Source organism: Pyrus communis, chromosome 3 (genome assembly GCF_041283825.1).
Source record: "Pyrus communis isolate YQ-2024b chromosome 3, ASM4128382v1, whole genome shotgun sequence".
In the NCBI taxonomy this organism is placed as follows: domain Eukaryota; kingdom Viridiplantae; phylum Streptophyta; class Magnoliopsida; order Rosales; family Rosaceae; genus Pyrus; species Pyrus communis.
In genome coordinates, this window is record NC_142567.1 from 19821898 (window position 1) to 19842301 (window position 20404).

At 36.5% G+C, this 20404-nt stretch overlaps 2 protein-coding genes across 2 annotated transcripts; both read left to right on the forward strand.

Moving 5' to 3' along the window:
• Positions 1 to 3728: 3728 nt before the first annotated feature.
• LOC137714777 (uncharacterized) lies at positions 3729 to 4417 on the forward strand. Its single transcript, XM_068453917.2, has one exon. The coding sequence runs from the start codon at positions 3768 to 3770 to the stop codon at positions 4332 to 4334; it is 567 nt and encodes a 188-aa protein (XP_068310018.2). The 5' UTR covers positions 3729 to 3767; the 3' UTR covers positions 4335 to 4417.
• A 1498-nt stretch (positions 4418 to 5915) lies between these two features.
• Positions 5916 to 6510, forward strand: LOC137714816 (uncharacterized). The gene has a single exon (XM_068453947.2). The coding sequence runs from the start codon at positions 5944 to 5946 to the stop codon at positions 6508 to 6510; it is 567 nt and encodes a 188-aa protein (XP_068310048.2). The 5' UTR covers positions 5916 to 5943.
• The last annotated feature ends 13894 nt before the right edge of the window (positions 6511 to 20404 follow it).

Consider the following 20404-nt stretch of genomic DNA (forward strand, 5'->3'; position numbering starts at 1 on the left):
CCTTTCCTTAGACAATCCAAAATAATTCAATAATCTTCTAAGACTGCCTCCTTTGACTAATGACATTCTTTTCAAGAATGCAAAGTCCTCCATCATGGTCAACATATGATTAAAAGGACCTTGCTCAAGTCGCTCTTGAGTTCGCAGCAACGAATACAAACGATAGGCGTAGCTTTATAAACATTTAATCAAGAGGGATTCGAGGGAGCCTATTTAACAATATCATTTTTTAAACTGCGTGGTGCGGGGTTCATTCTAGTGGCACACATGAGATATGCCTGGGCCTCTCCACCATTTTCTTTATTTTGTATGCTTTAGACCATCTCCAATGGTGACCTAAAACCTAAAAATATTTAACCCATAAAATTTAGGTTTTAGCCCAAAAACAGCTTTTCTACTCCAACTATTTTGGCCTAAAATTTTAGCCTCAGATTATCAAAGAATGAATTAAGGCTATTTTTTTAAAAATTAACTTTAAAAAAAAAAATTATGTAGACTATCCTATATTAATTTTATGAACATTTTAACCAAAAAATATTTAAATTCCGATAAATTTTGAAAAGTCACTAAATCAATACATGAAAATCATGATAAACCACATAAACTTAATACCAATGACATTTAATAAACCACATAAACTTAATACAATAAAAAACTCATAGACTACATAAACTTAATAATGATATCCAACCATCTTGACTTGGTGATGGACTTGGGTGATAGTCTTGAGATGAATCATCATCTTGAAATATACTTCTTGTGGCATTCCTTCATAAAATTTCCTTTTGCTTACCACGTAAGTATTTCTTCCTCTCTGGAGTGTATTTGTTGAGGTCATCCATTATCAAATTAGTTTCATACCTTTCTTCCTCCCTGTCCCCTTCTTCCTTCGTGGCCAAAAGCATTTGGGCCGATTCTTCTTGCCGACGACACTAGTTTTCGTTCATTCTTCCAATTTTGCTAGCAAATTGTGCACGTATCGGATCTTGGGACTTCCCTTTTCTCTTTGCTTCCTTTTGCTTATCTCTACCCCGGGGGCCTTGGAAAAGAAGAAGTTGGGCTCATTTGGTCGACACCTTCATTGTCGGAAAAATTCACACCTTCATTGACATCATTTGGGGGTGGGGCTTCATTATGAAATAATCTTCCACATTGTTGATTCGCATCGGTTCCCCACCTCGGACAATCCTTAAGGATGTTCCAACCATGATGCAACTTAAAAGCTTGATTTTTTGGTGAGTTCTTGTCTTGTAAATTGCCATTGCTTTGTCACCCTATGCAACAAATACATAAAAACAATGAGTTGCAAAATACTATTATGTACATGACAACTAAAATATCAACAAAGAAACTCACAATTTTTTAGTCGCCCCTTCCACTAGGCATGTCAACCATGGCTCTCTCCAAGCTTCCCTTACACAAAGTGCACGCTTTGTTGATAATCTTCCATTGATCATAAACACCACCAACTTCCCTTCGACTGACATTGGAGTTTTCATGGAACTTATCAACGATTTACCCCACAAAACCTTTCTATTTTGATTGGTGCCGACAGCATCATCTTTGCTAAAAGAAATCCATGCCAAACATAAAGCCATATCTTTGTCAAAGGTCCAATGACAACCTCTAACATGCTCTTTTGCCATCTTGAAAATTTTGGAAATGAGAAGAAATGGTAGAAAGAAAAATTGGAAGAATTGTAGGAGAAAAGTGAGTTTTGTGTGGATGTTTGAACAAATACATAGGTATTTATAGAGTTTTTGGTTGAATTTTAAGTTAAATAATTTTTTTAAATTACTTTTGTCGTTGGATTAAATTTGTACCGTTAGATTTTTTTTTTTTATCGTTAGATTTGATTATATTCGATCTAAGCCGTTTGATTCCATAAATATATAAATATAAAACTAAAAAAAAAAAATTTTGAACATGGACCGTTGGATTAACCAACAGCCCATTTAAATATGGCTGTTTGATCGAAAAAAGTAGCAGTTAGGCTACTGACGCCATCTGACAGCAGGGGACACGCCCACGTGGATGGGGTCCCCGCGGGAATCTGGCTGGCATGTTGCTGTGTGTTGAGCGACTGGCTCAAGCATCTGGGCTTCACAGCTCGTGTTTTACTCGCAACAGGTAGGGCCCATAATGACTTATGGCCTAAAAATGGCTGGTATCTGGCCTTCTTTTGAGTTTAAGGTTTTAGGTTTTGTTTAGCACATGGGTTGGAGTGGGTTTTTTTTTTTTGGGGGGGGGGGGGGGGGGTGGGGTGGGGTGGGGAGGGAATTTTAGGTTATAAGCCATTGTTGGAGTTGGTCTTAGCTTGTGTTTGTTATTCTTTAATTTCTGTTTGTGTGCTTTCCACTAAGCACAACATAGTTAAATCTGTTGGAAATTATATATTATAATATGAGATAGTGTAATATATAATTTTAGTGATTGAATTAAAAATAGTGTTAACCAATTTCTTAGAAAGGTTATGTTGTTTAGGTGTATTCCCTTGATAAGTGAGGTATACTTATAGATAAAAAGTTATATCTCTTTAATAAGTAGAAATTGGATTCTATATAAACCCATGAAACCATTGGTATTCAAATATGGAAAATTAGAGTTAATTCTTACTCTTGAGAAATAGGGTTTCCCCACTCTGTTTCTCTTGTTCTTCGTTTCTCAAATTTCGAGTCATGTCTTGAGAGTACGGAATATATAAAGTCCACTAGAGTCCAAATATTTAAGTGCTTCAACTTCGGATTATAGATTGTTGAATCCTGGAAGACGGACGCCTACTGAACTACAAGCACAAGAGTACTGGCGACATTGCATTTATGCAAGTCTCAATCTCCAAGTTTGTCAATCTTACCTACTTTCTCTCTACGTTGTTTATATTAATTTTCTACAAATTTATGTTGTGGTTTTCTTGATTATTATTATCGTTAAAATTCTTTTATTCTTTTCATATTTTTTAATACTGCTCCAACAAAATCACCATTTTGCATACATAGTGTTTTTTAAAAAGTTTATATTGAAAACAAAAGAAAATTCACATAGTTGCATTTTTGAGCCATGATCTATAATGCTTGTTCAACTTTGATGTAGTAATCATTTCTTTTTAGCAAAACTTATGAACAAGTTCGGTGCTTATGGTATTATTATCTCAGTGTTGAATTATTATTTTCATGACTCCGCTGCTCTCCTTTGATTCAAATTTCCATTCCTATACAAAAGTTAACCCTCAAATCTTCTCTCATTGATTGTATTATTTTTAATCTAATTTCAGTCACAAGGCCTGGAGGTTCCTCCTAGCTTCGATTTTTGGCTCCGCCACGGCTTCATTAAATAGCAAAATATGAAGACAAACTACAAGCATCCTGTGAATGCAAAATTTCAAGTCAAAACTACGGGCGACGATGCGAGTAACAGTCAAATTGCGTTGAACTCTAGAGAGGTTAAATTACAAGATATATCTACCAGAAACCACGATGTCCAATTGCATGGTTAGGATTGGAATTCTAGAAACCATGAAGTCCAGCTTTTGTTGTGTTTTAGTTCAAACAAAAGTCCCTTGAAGAATGGGTTAAAGCTAGTAATTTCCATCCAATGGTTTATTAGTAACAGAAAAACAAAACAAAAGGTAAAGAAGACTGCGCTCCTAAATTTAGACCTATACCCTTCTTGGGTTGCTTATATATATCATACTCCATTCATTCATTTCTTACCCAAGCAAATAATTTGTAATCACGTTAGCTTCAATTTAAAAACATACATCTTGAGCAATGGCCTCCTCAATCAGTTATGCAATGTTCATTGCTTCCTTGCTCTTATGTCTCTCGTCGTCTCCAGCACCATTTGCAAATGCAAGAGCGTCTCAATTAGTTAGGAATGTTTGCAAGCAAACCCAAGAAGAATTCGGCTACAGCTATAGGCAGTGCGTAAAATCTCTTTGGAAAGATATTCCAATTAGATCGGCAACTAATCTCAAAGATCTTGATATAGCCATTCTTCAATTAGCAGCAGCAAATGCAGCACAAACCAAAGCTACGTTTGAAAAAGCTTTCAACGCCACCAACAAGAACGCTAATGGCACGACAGCTATAAAGCAGTGTGTAGATTCATATGATTTTGCGTTAGGGGCTTTCATTTTTGCAGTGCGAGGGGTCAATGATGGTGACAAATCGGTCACCAAAATCCTCACACAGACCCAAGATGACCTTGTTCATTGCCAAAGAGCATTGGCCTCTGTTGAAGTTCAGCTTCCCATGCCAGTATCGACGACAAACTTTTGGGTCATGTTATATAGGGATGTTGCATTCCTTGTTACTTCCCAGTTATTAAATATCTAGAAAAAGATATGCGAATAATGTATTAAAATTTGAAAGTACTTGCGTACCAAAAAAAATGTACCTGTGATTACTATAAATAAAAAGGAGAGAAATTTGAAGAAAGCAAAAACAAATGATACGGTTAACGAATATTGGCCGTGTGCTATCATTGTTGTGTTCCTCTTTATTTTGAATTTCTTATCATTCATTCACTCTACTCTGCATTGGCTTTAATGAAGATGAAATTATGGTATATGTATTTTCATTAAAAATTGACATCACCGTATGAGTCCGAATACAGGCTCAAACTCATTTCATTCACCATTCGATTCATGCAACTTGTGTTTCTTTATTAAAGGGATGGGGAGATTTGAACTTGAAACCATTTTAAGCATTTCGAAGAGAACAACTACTGCACATCCAATTTTTTTCCTGTAAGCGCCCATGTCTGTCTTAAAGCCCATTTTGTTTTATGACCTTTCCTTAGACAATCCAAAATAATTCAATAATCTTCTAAGACTGCCTCCTTTGACTAATGACATTCTTTTCAAGAATGCAAAGTCCTTCATCATGGTCAGCATATGATTACGAAGACCTTGCTCGAGTTGCTCTTGATTTAGCAGCAACAAATACAAAAGATAGGCGTAGCTTTATAAACATTTAATCAAGAGGTATTTGAGTGAGCCTATTTAACAATATCAATTTTGTTGCCGCGCGGTGGTGGGTTCCGTTCCAGTGGCAGACATGATATAGGCCTGGGCCTCTCCATCATTTTCTTTATTTCGTATGTTTTAGTTGCGTTTGTTATTCTTTAATTTCTGTTTGTGTGCTTTCCATTGAGCACAACGTAGTTAAATCACCATTTTGCACGTATAGTGTTGTTTAAAAAGTTTACATTGAAAAAAAGAAAAATCACACAGTTGCATTCTTGTTCAACTTCGATGTTGTAATCGGTTCTTTCTAGCAAAACTTATAAACAAGTTCAGTGCTTATGGTATTATTATCTCAGTGTTAAATTATTATTTTCATGACTCCGTTGCTCTCCTTTGATTCAAATTTTCATTCCTATACAAAAGTTAACCTTTAAATCTTCTCTATTGATTGTATTATTTTTAATCTAATTTCTGTCACATGGCCTGGCGTGGAGGTTCCTCCTAGCTTCAATTTGTGGATCCGCCACTGCTTCATTAAATAGCTAAATATGAAGACAAACTACAAGCATTCTGTAACAGCTAATTTTGAAGTCAAAATTGCGGGAGACGATTTGAGTTACAGTCAAATTGCATTGAGCTCTAGAGAGGTTAAATTACAAGATATATCTACCAAAAACCATGATGTCCAATTGCATGGTTAGGATTGGAATTCTAGAAACCATGAAGTCCAGCTTTTGTTGTATTTTAGTTCAAACAAAAGTCACTGGAAGAATGGGTTAAAGCTAGTAATTTCCATCCAATGGTTTATTACGTAACAGAAAAACAAAAACAAAAGGTACAGAAGACTGCGCTCCTAAATTTAGACCTACACCCTTCTTGGGTTGCTATATATATCATACTCCATTCATTCATTTCTTAACCCAAGCAAATAATTTCTAATCACGTTAGCTTCAATTTAAAAACATACATCTTGAGCAATGGCCTCCTCAATCAGTTATGCAGTGTTCATTGCTTCCTTGCTCTTACATCTCTCGTCTTCCCCAGCACCATTTGCAAATGCTAGAGCGTCTCAATTAGTTAGGAGTGTTTGCAAGCAAACCCAAGAAGAATTCGGCTACACCTATAGGCAGTGCGTAAAATCTCTTTGGAAAGATATTCCAATTAGATCGGCAACTAACCTCAAAGATCTTGATATAGCTGTTCTTAAATTAGCAGCAGCAAATGCAGCACAAGCCAAAGCTACGTTTGAAAAAGCTTTCAACGCCACCGACAAGAATACTAATGGCACGGTAGCTATAAAGCAGTGTGTAGATTCGTATGATTTTGCGTTAGGGGCTTTTGTTTTCGCAGTGCGAGGGGTCAATGACAGTGACAAATCGGTCACCGAAATCCTCACACAGGCCCAAGATGACCTTGTTCGTTGCCAAAGAGCATTGGCCTCTGTTGAAGTTCAGCTTCCTATGCCAATATCGACGACGAACTTTTGGGTTATGTTATATCGGGATATTGCATTCCTTGTTACTTCCCAGTTCTTCAATATCTAGAAAAATATATGTTTATAATGCATTAAAATTTGGAAGTACTTGCGTACCAAAAATAATGTATCTGTGATTACTATAAATAAAAAGGAGAGAAATTTGAAGAAAGCAAAAGCAAATGATATGGATAACGAATATTGCCCGTTTGCTATCATTGTTGTGTTCCTCTTTAATTTGAATTTCTTATCATGCATTCACTTTTTGGCTTTAACGAAGATGACATTATGGTATATGTATTTTCATTAAAACTTGACATCATTGTATCAATCCGAATACAGGCTCTAACTCATTTCATTCACCATTCGATTCATGCAACTTGTGTTTCTTTATTAAAGGGGTGGGAAAATTTGAACTTGAAACCTTTTGAAGCATTTCGAAGAGAACAACTACTGCACATCCAATTTTTTTCTTCTATGCACCCATGTCCGTCTTAAATCCCATTTTGTTTTATGACCTTTCCTTAGACAACCCAAAATAATTCAATAATCTTCTAAGACTGCCTCCTTTGACTAATGACATTCTTTTCAAGAATGCGAAGTCCTCCTTTGTAAAGCAACATATTATATTGCAGAGATGTATTGATGCAGAAAGATTATTAAGGTGTTAAAGAGATAAGGAAGAAATGTAGAGAGAAAGAGGAATGTATTACTGTAATGTTTTTCTATATTACTCAATTACATTCACTACATTTGTTATATACTAACTTTACAAGCTTGTTCACTAAGACTTGTTATAACTGCCTTAACCTCCTTATAACAACCCTACTAATCCATTGACACATGGCACACTATCTAACCATTCACTATATATTGTTAACATCCTCCCTCAAGCTCAGGAGGAGGATCACGAAGGCTGAGATTGCAACAATGAGCACGAAACAGTGGTGCAGAAAGTCCTTTAGTCAGAATATCAGCGAATTGCTCAGTAGACGAAACAAACTGCATATGAAGTAACTGTTTAGCAACCCTTTCCCGAACAAAATGAATGTCAATCTCAATATGTTTGGTTCTTTGATGCATCACTGGATTGCAGGTAAGAGCAATAGCGGACAGATTATCACAGAACATTATGGAAGGAGTCGATATGACAATCTGCAGAAAAGCAAGAATCTGCTTGAGCCAATCGATCTCAGTAGCTGTTGTAGCAATAGCGCGATATTCTGCTTCAGTAGAGGAACGAGAAACTGTTTGTTGCTTCTTGGATGACCAGGATATGGGATTATGCCCTAAGAAAGCAACAAAACCAGTTGTGGAGCGTCTGTCATTGGGATCCCCTGCCCAGTCAGCATCACTAAATGTATTCAGCTCCATCTCACCTTTGACATATTGAAGACCATAGTGTTGAGTCCCTTTAAGATAACGTAAGATCCGTTTGACAGCCAAGTAATGAGACTCCATAGGGCAATGCATGAACTGACAGACTTGATGCACAGAAAATGCAATGTCAGGGCGTGTGAAGGTGAGATACTGCAAAGCACCCACGATGCTTCTGTATAATGCAGGATTAACAAATGGTGTTCCATCATCCTTGAGGAGCCGATGATGAGGCAAGCAAGGAGTGGGACAAGGCTTTGACAGATGCATCTCTGTCTTGGTCAACAGATCATTAACATACTTGTGCTGGGAAAGAAATAACCCTTCTGCAGTTTTTGTAATTTGAATGCCAAGGAAGTAGTGGAGTGATCCCAGATCCTTTATATCAAACTCGGCTGCCAATGCAGCAATGACTGCTGGAATTATAGCTGTTGCACTCCCTGTGATGATTATATCATCTACATAAAGAAGGAGAATGACAACCCCAGATTCAGTGTGTTTGACAAACAAAGAAGTATCTGCATAGGTTGTTTGAAACCCCAGAGAAGGCAGAAAATTAGTAAACCTCTCATTCCATGCCCTTGGGGCTTGTTTGAGACCATATAGAGACTTGTGAAGTTTGCATACTGAGGAGGAATAGATAGAGTCCACAAACCCAGGAGGTTGGGCCATGTATACCTCTTCTTGGAGGATTCCATGCAGAAAAGCGTTTTTGACATCAAGCTGTCTTAAATCCCAACCAAACTGTGCAGCTAAAGCAAGAACAAGCCTTACTGTAGTAGGCTTAACTACAGGGCTGAATGTTTCACCATAGTCTATCCCTGCCTCTTGATTGAACCCCTTGGCTACAAGCCTAGCCTTGTATCGGGAGATAGTTCCATTGGCATGCCTCTTGATCTTGAAAACCCACTTACACCCCACAAGATTTCGATTTGATGGTAAGGGTACCAAAGACCAAGTGTGCTGGGAATGTAAGGCTTCAATTTCCTCCTCCATAGCTTTAACCCATACAGGAGATTTCAGAGCAGATTTGTAAGATACTGGTTCAATCTGGGATAAATCCACATCTGTAGACTCAGAGACCAGGGCAAGAAATGCTTTCTTCTTGACAATGCCACTCTTTGATCTTGTTTGCATAGGATGTAAGTTTAATGGAGGAATAGGAAGAATGACTTGTAACGATTCTGGGGAACACTCAGGAGCCACAGGAAGAGCAGAGGAAGTACACTGAGGTGAAGTGCCAGTAATGGGGTAGCTTGTGTCTTCTGGTGAAGGGGACTGAGATGGATCCAGTAGATATGGAGACTGGGGAAATCTGGCAGTGGCAGAGGTAGGGGTAGCACGAGGACTAGACACAGAAGTGGGTGATGGTGCTCCAACAATAGTATTGGTATTAGTAATAGACACTGAACTTACTGGAATTGGAGAGCTAGACCTCTGGGAATTGAGATATGACTTAGAGACAAGAGAGGAATATGGGAAGTCACACTCATCAAATAGCACATGTCTAGAGATATAAGATCGTTTGGAGAGAACATCAAAGCAAATATAGCCCTTGTACTTAGATGCATAGCCCAGAAAAATGCATAAGTTGGTTTTAGGTTGCAGTTTGTTCCTAGTATAAGGTTTTAAGAGGGGGAAACATGCACAACCAAAAATCTTTAGGTGTTGAACATCTGGAACAGATTGAAACAGAACCTCAAATGGGGATTGGTTATTTATAGTGGAGGAAGGCATCCTGTTTATAAGGTAGACTGCAGTTTGACAAGCAAAAGACCAGAAAGATGCAGGTAGAGATGCAGTCTGTAACAATGTGATTGAGGTTTCAACAACATGGCGATGCTTTCTTTCTGCCAGGCCATTTTGCTCTGGAGTATAAGGACAGGAAATTTGGTGAGTGATTCCCTTGGCTATCAGAAAAGATTGAAACACAGAACTGGTATACTCCCCACCCCCATCACTTTGGAAAGTTTTAATACTGACTGCAAAGTGATTAAAGATGAAGTGATATAATCGAATAAACACAGAACATACTTCACTTTTATTATGCAAGGGAAACAGCCAACAAAATCTAGTGCATTCATCAATGAATGTCACATAGTATTTGTATCCATCAATAGAAACACAGGGAGCAGGGCCCCAGACATCACTATGCAGTATTTCAAAAGGAATTACAGATTTGGAGACAGATGAGGAAAAAGGTAACTTGCTGAATTTGCCTTGTAAGCAAGAATGACACAAAGAAGGTAATACATCAGAAGAAACTGGAATATTTGATTTTCTAAGTATAGTGGAGACAATAGAATTGGAGGGATGACCTAGTCTGCTATGCCAGAAACTAGAATGCACTTGCTGTCCAAGAAATGCAGCTTTAAACCCCTGTTGCTGAAGCAGACCTGGTCTGGATATTGGTATTGGATATAACCCATTACTACACTTCCCCTTGTACAGAATCCTCCCTGTGGCTTTGTCCTGAATCCAGAAATAAAAAGCATCAAAAATTAGGCAACAATGATTATCAAGACAGAGTCTGTGCACAGATAACAGATTCTGAGTAATTCTCGGAACAAATAATATTGAATTAAGCTTCAACTTTTGAGTAGGTGTATGAACGACAGATGAACCAGTATGTGAAATGGATAAACCTGCACCATTGGCAGTTTGAATGGTCTCTGTGGATGGGAAAGGTGTAGCCAAGGAAAGATTCTGCAAATCTGCAGTGAGATGATTTGTTGCTCCTGAATCTGTAAGCCAGAACTGCTGAGAAGAAGCATTTGATGTTGGAGTGGATAATGAGGAATTGACATGCATTGCAGACATTTGAGGGGTAGTGCCAGACATAGCTTTATAAAACTTAATCAAGAGGGATTCGAGGGAGCCTATTTAACAATATCTTTTTTGGTACCGTTCGGTGGTGGGTTCATTCTAGTGGTAGACATGAGATTGGTCTGGGCCTCTCCGTCAATTTTCTTTATTTTTTATGCTTTAGCTTGTGTTTGTTATTCCTTAATTTCTGTTTGTGTGCTTTCCATTGAGCACAACGTAGTTAAATCACCATTTTGCATGCATAATGTTGTTTAAAGAGTTAAAATAAAAAAAAATAATAATAAAAAAAAATAAAAAAAAAAGAAACATCACACAATTGCATTTTTGAGCCATGATCTATAATGCTTGTTCAACTTCGATGTAGTAATCGTTTCTTTTTAGCAAAACTTATGAACAAGTTCAGTGCTTATGGTATTATTATATCAATGTTAAATTATTATTTTCGTCACTCCATTACTCTCCTTTGATTTAAATTTCCATTCCTATACAAAAGTTAACCCTCAAATCTTCTCTCATTAATTGTATTATTTTTAATCTAATTTCTGTCACATGGCTTCACTAGTACAAAAAACACTTTGCGTGACGCAGGTCCTTCGTCGCGCAAAAATTAGCCCAACGAACCTTCGTCGTGTGCCAAGGCAGTAACAATAGGGTTTGTGCAATTTAAGTTTTGCGTTGCGCAAAACTACTTTGCGCGACGTAAGTTACTTCTTCGTCACGCAAACCCTTTTTTTTTTTGGCAAAAACATTTTTTATTTAATTTTTAATAAATATTATAATTAAATTCTAAACAATAATTAATAAACCAAGAAAAAGTATTTAATTATAAAATATATGAAAATGTACATACAAGATGTCCAAACAAAAATGAAAAAACTACAAGTAGTCTTCTAAGTTTGATGCTTAATGTTTTCTTCTATTACAAATTCTCTCCAGGTAAGATTAATTGGCTAAACTGAATTATCAATTAAAATGTACTTTTATTGATAATTTCAAGGATGTAACACGATCATCAGCAAGCCATGCATGAGTTACTTTAGCTTTAAGCTCATGCAACCGAGAAACATATTCGTGGCCCGTGATGACCTGACCTTGCATGTCACATCCCTGTCTGGGCCCCCATCACATCCCGGACTTGACTTCTCCGTAGCACGATATTAACCGTTTTGGGCCCCGACCACACCGTCACGGTTTTATTTCTTGGAACTCACACGAGAACTTCCCAGTGGATCACCCATCATGGGATTGCTCTCGCGTGTTACTCGCTTAACTTCGGAGTTCCGATGGAACCCAAATCCAGTGAGCTCCCAAAAGGCCTCGTGCTAGGTAGAGATGGGAATATACATATAAGGCTTATAGGATCCACTCCCTTGGGCGATGTAGGATGTTACAATTCACCCCCGTTAGGGACCCGACGTCCTCGTCGGCACACCTTCGACCAGGGATTGGCTCTGATACCAAATTGGCACATCTCAGCCCGGGCCCCCACCACATCCCGAGCTCGACTCCACCGTAGCACGATATTGTCCACTTTGGGCCCCGACCACACTTTCACGGTTTTGTTTCTGGGCAAATGATATGTCAGCCGGAGTCACTTAATATGACCTGTACGGCTGAATCTATAGCTCATCCATCTAGCCGGAGTCACCTAATATGACCTGTACGGCTCAACCAATAACTCAACAAGTATGCTTGCACATAAGTCGGAACCACATAAAGTGGTCTATATGACAGGACTGGGTGTAAATAAATACACTCAAATGCTACGATCACGTGAAGACTGTGCGAATGATCATGAGTCACTTACAAGTCGAAACCACCACCTATAGTGGTCTGTATGATAGGATTGTGCACTTAACTTGGATCCAAGGTAAGAGTATGGTGCGAAAGGTGAATATCACGTGAATAACTGTACCCTGACCACGGGCGGAAACACTAACACCAGGGTGCAGGTTATGAGCTATAGATACATCTCAGCATAATCATGCAACTCACATCCACAATTTATAAACTCACCTGGAACTTACTTGAACGTCTGCAGCGTCAAACATAAATATGTACAACTACTAAATGCATATTCTAAATATAAAACATTTGGCATGGCATTTATATGGATTTTGTTATTTTGAATGTGGTTTCGATATATGTATATACTCTATTTTCTAGGAAACTATACGAGTTTTACAACGAGGGGTTACTACCTTTAATAAGTGAAATGGTTTTTGAAAAGTTTTGTTTTTACCCATTCACGTTTTCTGTTTTTCGTCCCTCTAGGTTCTAGTAGCAAAGTTTCCGTATCGACGAGGATTCGTGGCATATCCCTGTACGGGTAGCTTCCTAAGATGGTACAAGCCTTATCTTACCTTACTATACTTTATTTATGCTCTATAATCACGTGTGAAGTGGGTTCATTCTTGCTCACCAGCGCACTCTAGTATTTAGGCACTATTAGGTTTAAATTTATTCACATTTTTCCACATCATCACACTTTATGACTTCTTCACCTTCTAAGTGTCGACTAGCACAGCTCGATTCGGAGTCCTAATGGACATTTTGGGTCGGGATGTGTCACCCGGAAAGTCCACTTGGACTCCAAATCAAGTTGTGATGGCCAACACCAAGAAGGTGACAAAGATATAAAGTATAGTGATGTGGGAAAATATGAATAAATTTAAATCTAAAAGTGCCTAAATACGAGAGTGTGCTGTGAGTGGAAATGAACCCATCATGGGATTGCTCTCGCATACTACTCGCTTAACTTCGGAGTTCTGATGGAACCCGAAGCCAGTGAGCTCCCAAAATGCCTCATGCTGGGTAGAGATGAGAATATACATATAAAGCTTACATGATTCACTCCCTTGGGCAATGTGAGATGTTACATTGCCCCCCCTCTTCTGCAAATTTTTCTGGATCTTCCGGTTCCTCCAAATAAGCAAAGAGAGCCCGTATTGTGCACAATGATTTGGATAGGTATTTTTCGGATCCTAATGAAGGGGAAGAAGAGGCAAACTTTGATATCTTGAATTGGTAGAGGGTGAATGGTCTTTCTAAGTATCCTATTTTGGCACGAGTTGCAAAAGAGATTTTAGCTATTCCCATATCAACCATTGCTTCGGAATCCTCCTTTAGCACAAGTGGAAGAATAATTGATCCATATCGTTGTTCTTTGAGTCCAAAAATGGTGGAGGCTTTGATATGTACACAAAATTGGCTTAGGTCAATTCATGTTGCATTACATCATGAACCAACCATTGAGGAGATTGAGTTTTGTGAAGAAGTTGAGAAAGGAAATTTTACTTATTGCATTTGGTTTTGTTAGACTATTTTAATTAGATGCTAAGTTGCATGCTTGCTTTACATCGTGTTGTTTCTTTTTTTATTTGTATGTAAAAATGGCAAGTGGAAGCTCAAAGAAAGGTGTTATGTTGCCTCCTAGGCCGCCTAAGCATTGAGCTTGAGCTTGAGGACTTGGAAGATTTTATTTGTGCAAGACATGAAGTGATGAAACCATGAAGGTTTATTTGACTTGTGTGATATTTATTTTAAATTTGGACTTTTCGACTTAAACTTTGATCTCTATTTAAGTTTGGACCTTGAAAATTGGAAGACTTGATTTGATGATTCTAGTTGGAAGACTTAAACTTTGTCAATAACGTTGGCGTATGTCAATCTGTTGCCTTATTCTTTGTTGCAGTGTTCTTTCCCGAAGTTGGTGGACAGTGGACCAACTTTGGATTCTCATCATGGTTTTGTTGTTGAATTGAATATGGTCTAAGGTTATGATAGTAGTACCACTTCTCAAATGGCATATCTTTCCTTTTCTGTCAAATGTAGATTTTCATGTGGATGACTTTGAATGCGAACTTTCATATTTTCAAATTTTTTATTTTTTGGAGGGAAAATAAAATAAAATAAAAACCGAAACTGAACAAAAAAAAAAACCGAATCGAGAAAAAACCAAATCGTTGAGAACTGAACCTAGCCCTACACCCCAACCTTCCTAGGTCGGGGTGTGTCAAAATGGTATCAGAGCCACTCTGCCGTGTGGTGCAAGTGTGCCGACAAGAACGTCGGACCCCTAAGGGGGGTGGATTGTAACATCCCACATCGACCAATGAAGAAGGGATGATGTGCCTTATATATACATGTCCACCTCCATATAGCACAAGGTCTTTTGGGAACTCATTGGCTTCAAGTTCCATCGAAACTCCGAAGTTAAGTGAGTTTGGGCTAAGAGCAATCTCAAGATGGGTGACCCACTGGGAAGTTGCTCGTGAGTTCCCAGAAACAAAACCATGAGGGCGTGGTTTGGACCCAAAGCAGACAATATCATGCTACGACGGAGTCGAACCTGGGATGTGATACAAGCAATGTGCAATGGTTAATATTATTGAGTCTCTCAACAATAATAGACTCAAAATATGTCTTAAGCCATATTCACGAAATGATATCAACAACCCACACTTTCCACTCAATAATAACAATAAAAGTTTACTATATTCTAAAAAAAGTTAAATAAGGTTGACACTAATTTTATCTTCTAAAATAATGGAAACAAACTAGTAAAGGCATAAACTTACAGAGGATCGTTGCAAGTTCTTTTTAAGTGCAAGTCCTGATTATGGATTTCAATGCAAAACAGCAAAGAAAATAGATTAGAACCAACCAATTAGCCTAATTAACTACAACCAGCCAAATTTTGTGTCTTCCGTAGAATCCTGAGTTCTCCTTGTACAGAAATACCTGCATCAATGTCTCTTATACGATGAACTGTCCATGCGATTCATACCAAGACTCAAGTTCTTGTGAGCGCGGATTCAGAGAAACAATTTCAATTTGCATGAGCCTTTTGTTAAAATCAGGCACGTTTTACACAATTCCGGAACCGTGTGCCTATCTGTATCCCTTTTGATATTGCTGATTTTTCTAAACCATTAAACTCAAAATCTGGTTGACACTTAGTACTACCGTCTAGTATTATTCTTCTTCACTTATAAGTGAGAGGTGATTCGATTCTTACCAAAGGCGAATTTGAACCACATTATTGCTAGCCCATAATGAGGCTAAGCCCACTCTTTCTCCTTGTAGATAATATCGTTTGTTAAAAAAAAACTCAAATTCTGGCTGTGATAATTTTTTTATATTTTTTATTTTGTTTTATTATGTGATATTTGTTTGGGAAATTTTATTTGATCCCACCTAACCTCTTTTTACACCCCACTTAAATTTTAAATGTGAAGTTTATTTTTTACCTTATTGCATAATTACCATAAAGTACAAGTTAAAATTAACTATAAAACTAAAATTTATCAATAAACCCACACCTTATATTACTATCACACAATCTTTCTCTTATGTTCTATTTTGCCTAAAATCCTAAGATGCTCTCAGATAAAATAAGCTATTTTTGGTTTGTGCAAGTTTTGTTTTAAAATTACTTCTACATTAACTCCATTTGTAAGATTTGAAGGCATAAACTCACTAGAATCTAGATAAAGTAAAAGTGGAAGACTAGACAATCATCGATAAAATGTTTCTTTTTTCTTCACACGTGCGTTCATGCCTCTCTTGGTTTAGCTTGACAGGCAAAGTTTATATGCTTTCGTTGGAGTTGTAATAATATTTTTTGGTTATGTATGTGAAATTGTAGAATTTGTGATTTTATTGATATATTTTTGTACAGCGAATACAAGGATTTATACATCCAGCTGGATACTATTTTAGGTAGAAGAATCCTAATTAGGGATTATGTTCAGAGTAAGAATGTGATAGATTCAGTTTCTAAACCTTTTATATAATGTGATTTGGTCAGTTGTGCTGCTCCTTAATCTTCGAACTTTAAAATCCTAGCTTTATTTCGTAGTAGCAATGGGGGATCAGAACTTCATTCATTTGAACCATTTTAGTACTGGCTTTCTATTTGTCTGTTATTCTTCTCGCTTCCGAAACTTGCCTAGCTCTTGTTCGAAATTTTGGCACGAATAATCCGCCATTCCGAGTTCATATAAACTGGATTGATAATGGCGTGTTGTTTCACTTATCTAACTAGTCCGAATTTGGTTTTGGCTTTAAAAGATTCAAAACCTAGTCCCCAAGATTGTTTCTGCTTGTTATTGTCCACATGGACAATTCAACGGTTTTAAATTATGATATATTTGTGTTTGATGCTAAGAGTGGTGTGTTCTTGTAAAGCAACGGAAGATTGAAAGAAAATATGACAAATATGTCGAAGGGTAAAAACTTCAAAGGAGAGAACGTATGCTTTGAGTTTGATTTTTTATTTTTTGAATGGGTGTAAGGATAATTTTACATATCGATTGGGTTTGTGAGGGTAGTTTAGGTAGTAAATTTAGGTTTAAAGAGATATTGATAGTTTAATTAAAAGAGCTACTAAACTCACCCCATTGTCTTATTTTTCCACCCACGTTACAATCCCACCCATCTTAAAAAGTTCAAAAAATTAAAATGTTATTTTCCCACCCACTATTATTCCCAAAATAACCTTTAATATATACATACATATGAAATTATAAAACTGTCTCTTAAAAAATATAACAAATAATATGTAAATGAAAACCACTAAGGTCTGCAAATTCAAATGGATACAACAGAGGTATCCAAATTCAAAAGAATTCGACAACGACAAATTTAAAAATGCGATGAACAAATTCAAATGACCTACACACAAATTATTCTTCTACCTTTTTAATGGAAACACGATCTTCTACTTCTTCCTTATAATCGTCATCTTCTACTTGTTCAATGAAAAAGTCATCTTCTAAGTCCATTGCTATTTTTTTTTTTACTTTCTCTGAATGAAACGAGATGAAAATATGAGTTAGGGTTTAAGGTAGACAAATTGTCTCCCATGCCCAACCTTTTTTTTTTTTTAAATTAAGCAAAACAAGATAATTAATGTCCTTATCAGTCTTTTTGTAAATGGACAAATTTGTAATTAAAAAAATTCATTAAAAGGTGGATGGGAAGATAAGACATTGAGGTGGGAATAACATCACTCTTAATTAAAAATAATATGAGTATAGAGAGTAAGATAGGTGTGAAGAGAGGTTAGGTGGGTTTAAATAAAATTTCCCTATTTGTTTACAAGCTTTGTAAAGTTAAACCAATTTGCCAATTTTGAACGAGTCACTTCAGACATGAAGTTCCAGTCACTCTAATATCCCAATATCATTGATTCACAGCCCAGATATTTGATTTCAACCTGACCAACTTCAATATCATGAACCAGACGAATAAAAACCAGATTTCATCCCTTCGGTTCTTAATCTCCTTTCCCTTTTCAAATTTCTCCGTTGTATAATATCAAAGAGCCTTGCTTTGATACCACTGTAGGATTGCACATGACTATCACAGGATCTAACTCTAATGTTATTAGACTATTGATTACTATGCGGTAGTGTCAAGGGAGAAATAGCACACCAAAGGAAAGAAGACTATGTTTCACATTGAATGAATTGTCTAGAGGAATGAATCCTCCTTTTGTAGACTTTATCGTATCATTTCCAAAGTTGTGAGACTTATCTGAATAGTCTTCTTTTATGATAAGACACATCACTTATAAAAGAGTATATGATAAGTCATGGTTAAGAGTATATCAGTGCACCAATCTTACGGTGCACTTCAGTTTGTGTTTGCTTAAACTGCCTTCATTTCCCATTGTTTTATACGACTTTGTTTAAAATACATGTATTTATTTTTATTAATATTACTATGTTCATGACATATCAATTATATCATTCACACATTTTATAACATATGAATTAGTATCATTATCAATATCATAACACGTAAAATAGTAACATCACTTGACGGTGTGACCATCACCAAGCAAGACTCACTCTTAACCAGTTCCTTCCAAGTAATTAAGAATATTTATTTCGACATTCGAAATGCTAGTTAGGTAGAGAAAAAACTGAGGGTGTATCCAAATCCCGCAGAATCCAATTGAGTGGTACGAAACACACCTCTCTGATAATTAATTCTTTCAAATAATGAAGAGAGAAAACTTATAAAACAACAGATGTTTGAAGATTAAGTGAATCCTTTTCTCAACAACTTATAAAACAACAGATGTTTGAAGATTAAGTGAATCCTTTTCTCAACTCTCCTCAAGCACGTTAACATTCTTCTTTTACGTCTGTGTTCTTGTTTTTCTCTTCTCCTTCACCTGCATAATGCATCAACTCAATTGGTTGAAACTGTTTGCAGACAGACCATTACCAATGTCGAATGACAGAAAACTCTCGGCTCCGATCCTTGATCCTGATCAGCATCCAATTACGAAGAGCTTGCTTGAGTCGCTCATGAGTTGGCCATAACGAACACAAAAGCTAGCCGTGGCTTCATCAACAATTTGATCAAGAGGGATCCGAGGGAGCATATAAAACAGTATTATTTTTGGCATGACGCTGTGGTGGCTTCGTTCAATAGTGCAAAAATGAAGACAAACTACGAAAATCCTATGATAGCCAAATTTCAAGTCACAATGCGAGTAATGCTGAAACTGTGTTGAGTTCTCGAGGGGTTAAACTACCATAAATATAAACCAGAAACTATGTCCAATTATATAGTTAGTATTGGATTTCTAGAAACCATGATGTCCAACTTTTGCTGTGTTTTAGTTCAAAAATAAAATGAACTTGAAGAATAGGTTAAAGCTAATTTCTATCCAAGGGTTTAGTTCGTAAAAAATAAAAAACAAAAACAATAGGTACAAAAATTAAGCTCCTAAATTTAGACCTATAACCTCCTTGGGTTGCTTATATATCATACTCCGTTCATTCATAGACCCAAACAATTCATTTGTAATCACTTTAGCTTGAATTTGAAAACACATACCTTGAGCTCTTATGTCTCTCGTCATCTCCACCATTTGCAAATGCAAGAGTGTCTCAATTAGTTAGGAGTGTTTAGCAAGCAAACCCAAAACCAGTTCGACTACAACTATAAGCAATGCGTAAAATCTCCTTGGAAAGATATTCCAACTCGATCGGCATCTAATCTCAAAGACGAACTTCCTTATTCATTATCTACAACGAACTTTTGGGTCATGTTATATAGGGATATTGCATTCCTTGTTACTTCCCAGTTATGAGATAGCTAGGAAAATATGTGGGAATAACGTATTAAAATTTGAACGTACTTAGATACAAAAGAATGCATCTATGATTACTATAGAGTAATGATAAGGAGATCAAATTTTGTAAACCATGTGACATGGTTGTTGATGATTGAATTATTATGTAAATAATGATTAACGTACTTATTTTCTATTGGTAACAAATCATTTGGTTTAAAAAATTATTCTACCTAGCTTTACTCTTGCTTATATATCCTCCGTCTCCAATCTATTTTATTTTCCTCATTAATTTACATTTCGTTGAATATCTTAACCTTAATATGCATTTGGTTTTACGAAAAACAAACTATAATATATTTATTTTGGAGAATTGTTATTAGCACTCCAAAAATCTCATTTCATACTCCAAATTTTCTATAATTAAAAATAAAAATACACTTGTGAGGAGTGTAAAATGAGATTTTTATAGTGCTAATAACAGTTCCTTTTATTTATTTTTTTTGAACTACACACTAGAAATCGTTTAATTATCTCTTTAGCATTTTCCGATAGTCTAGTTATAACTTATAAACTAGATTGGTTAGAAATTGTAGGCTTTTAATTAAGATATTCATCGGAAACCCTAACTTGTTTACACAGCCTTTAAGGGTGCATTTGTTGC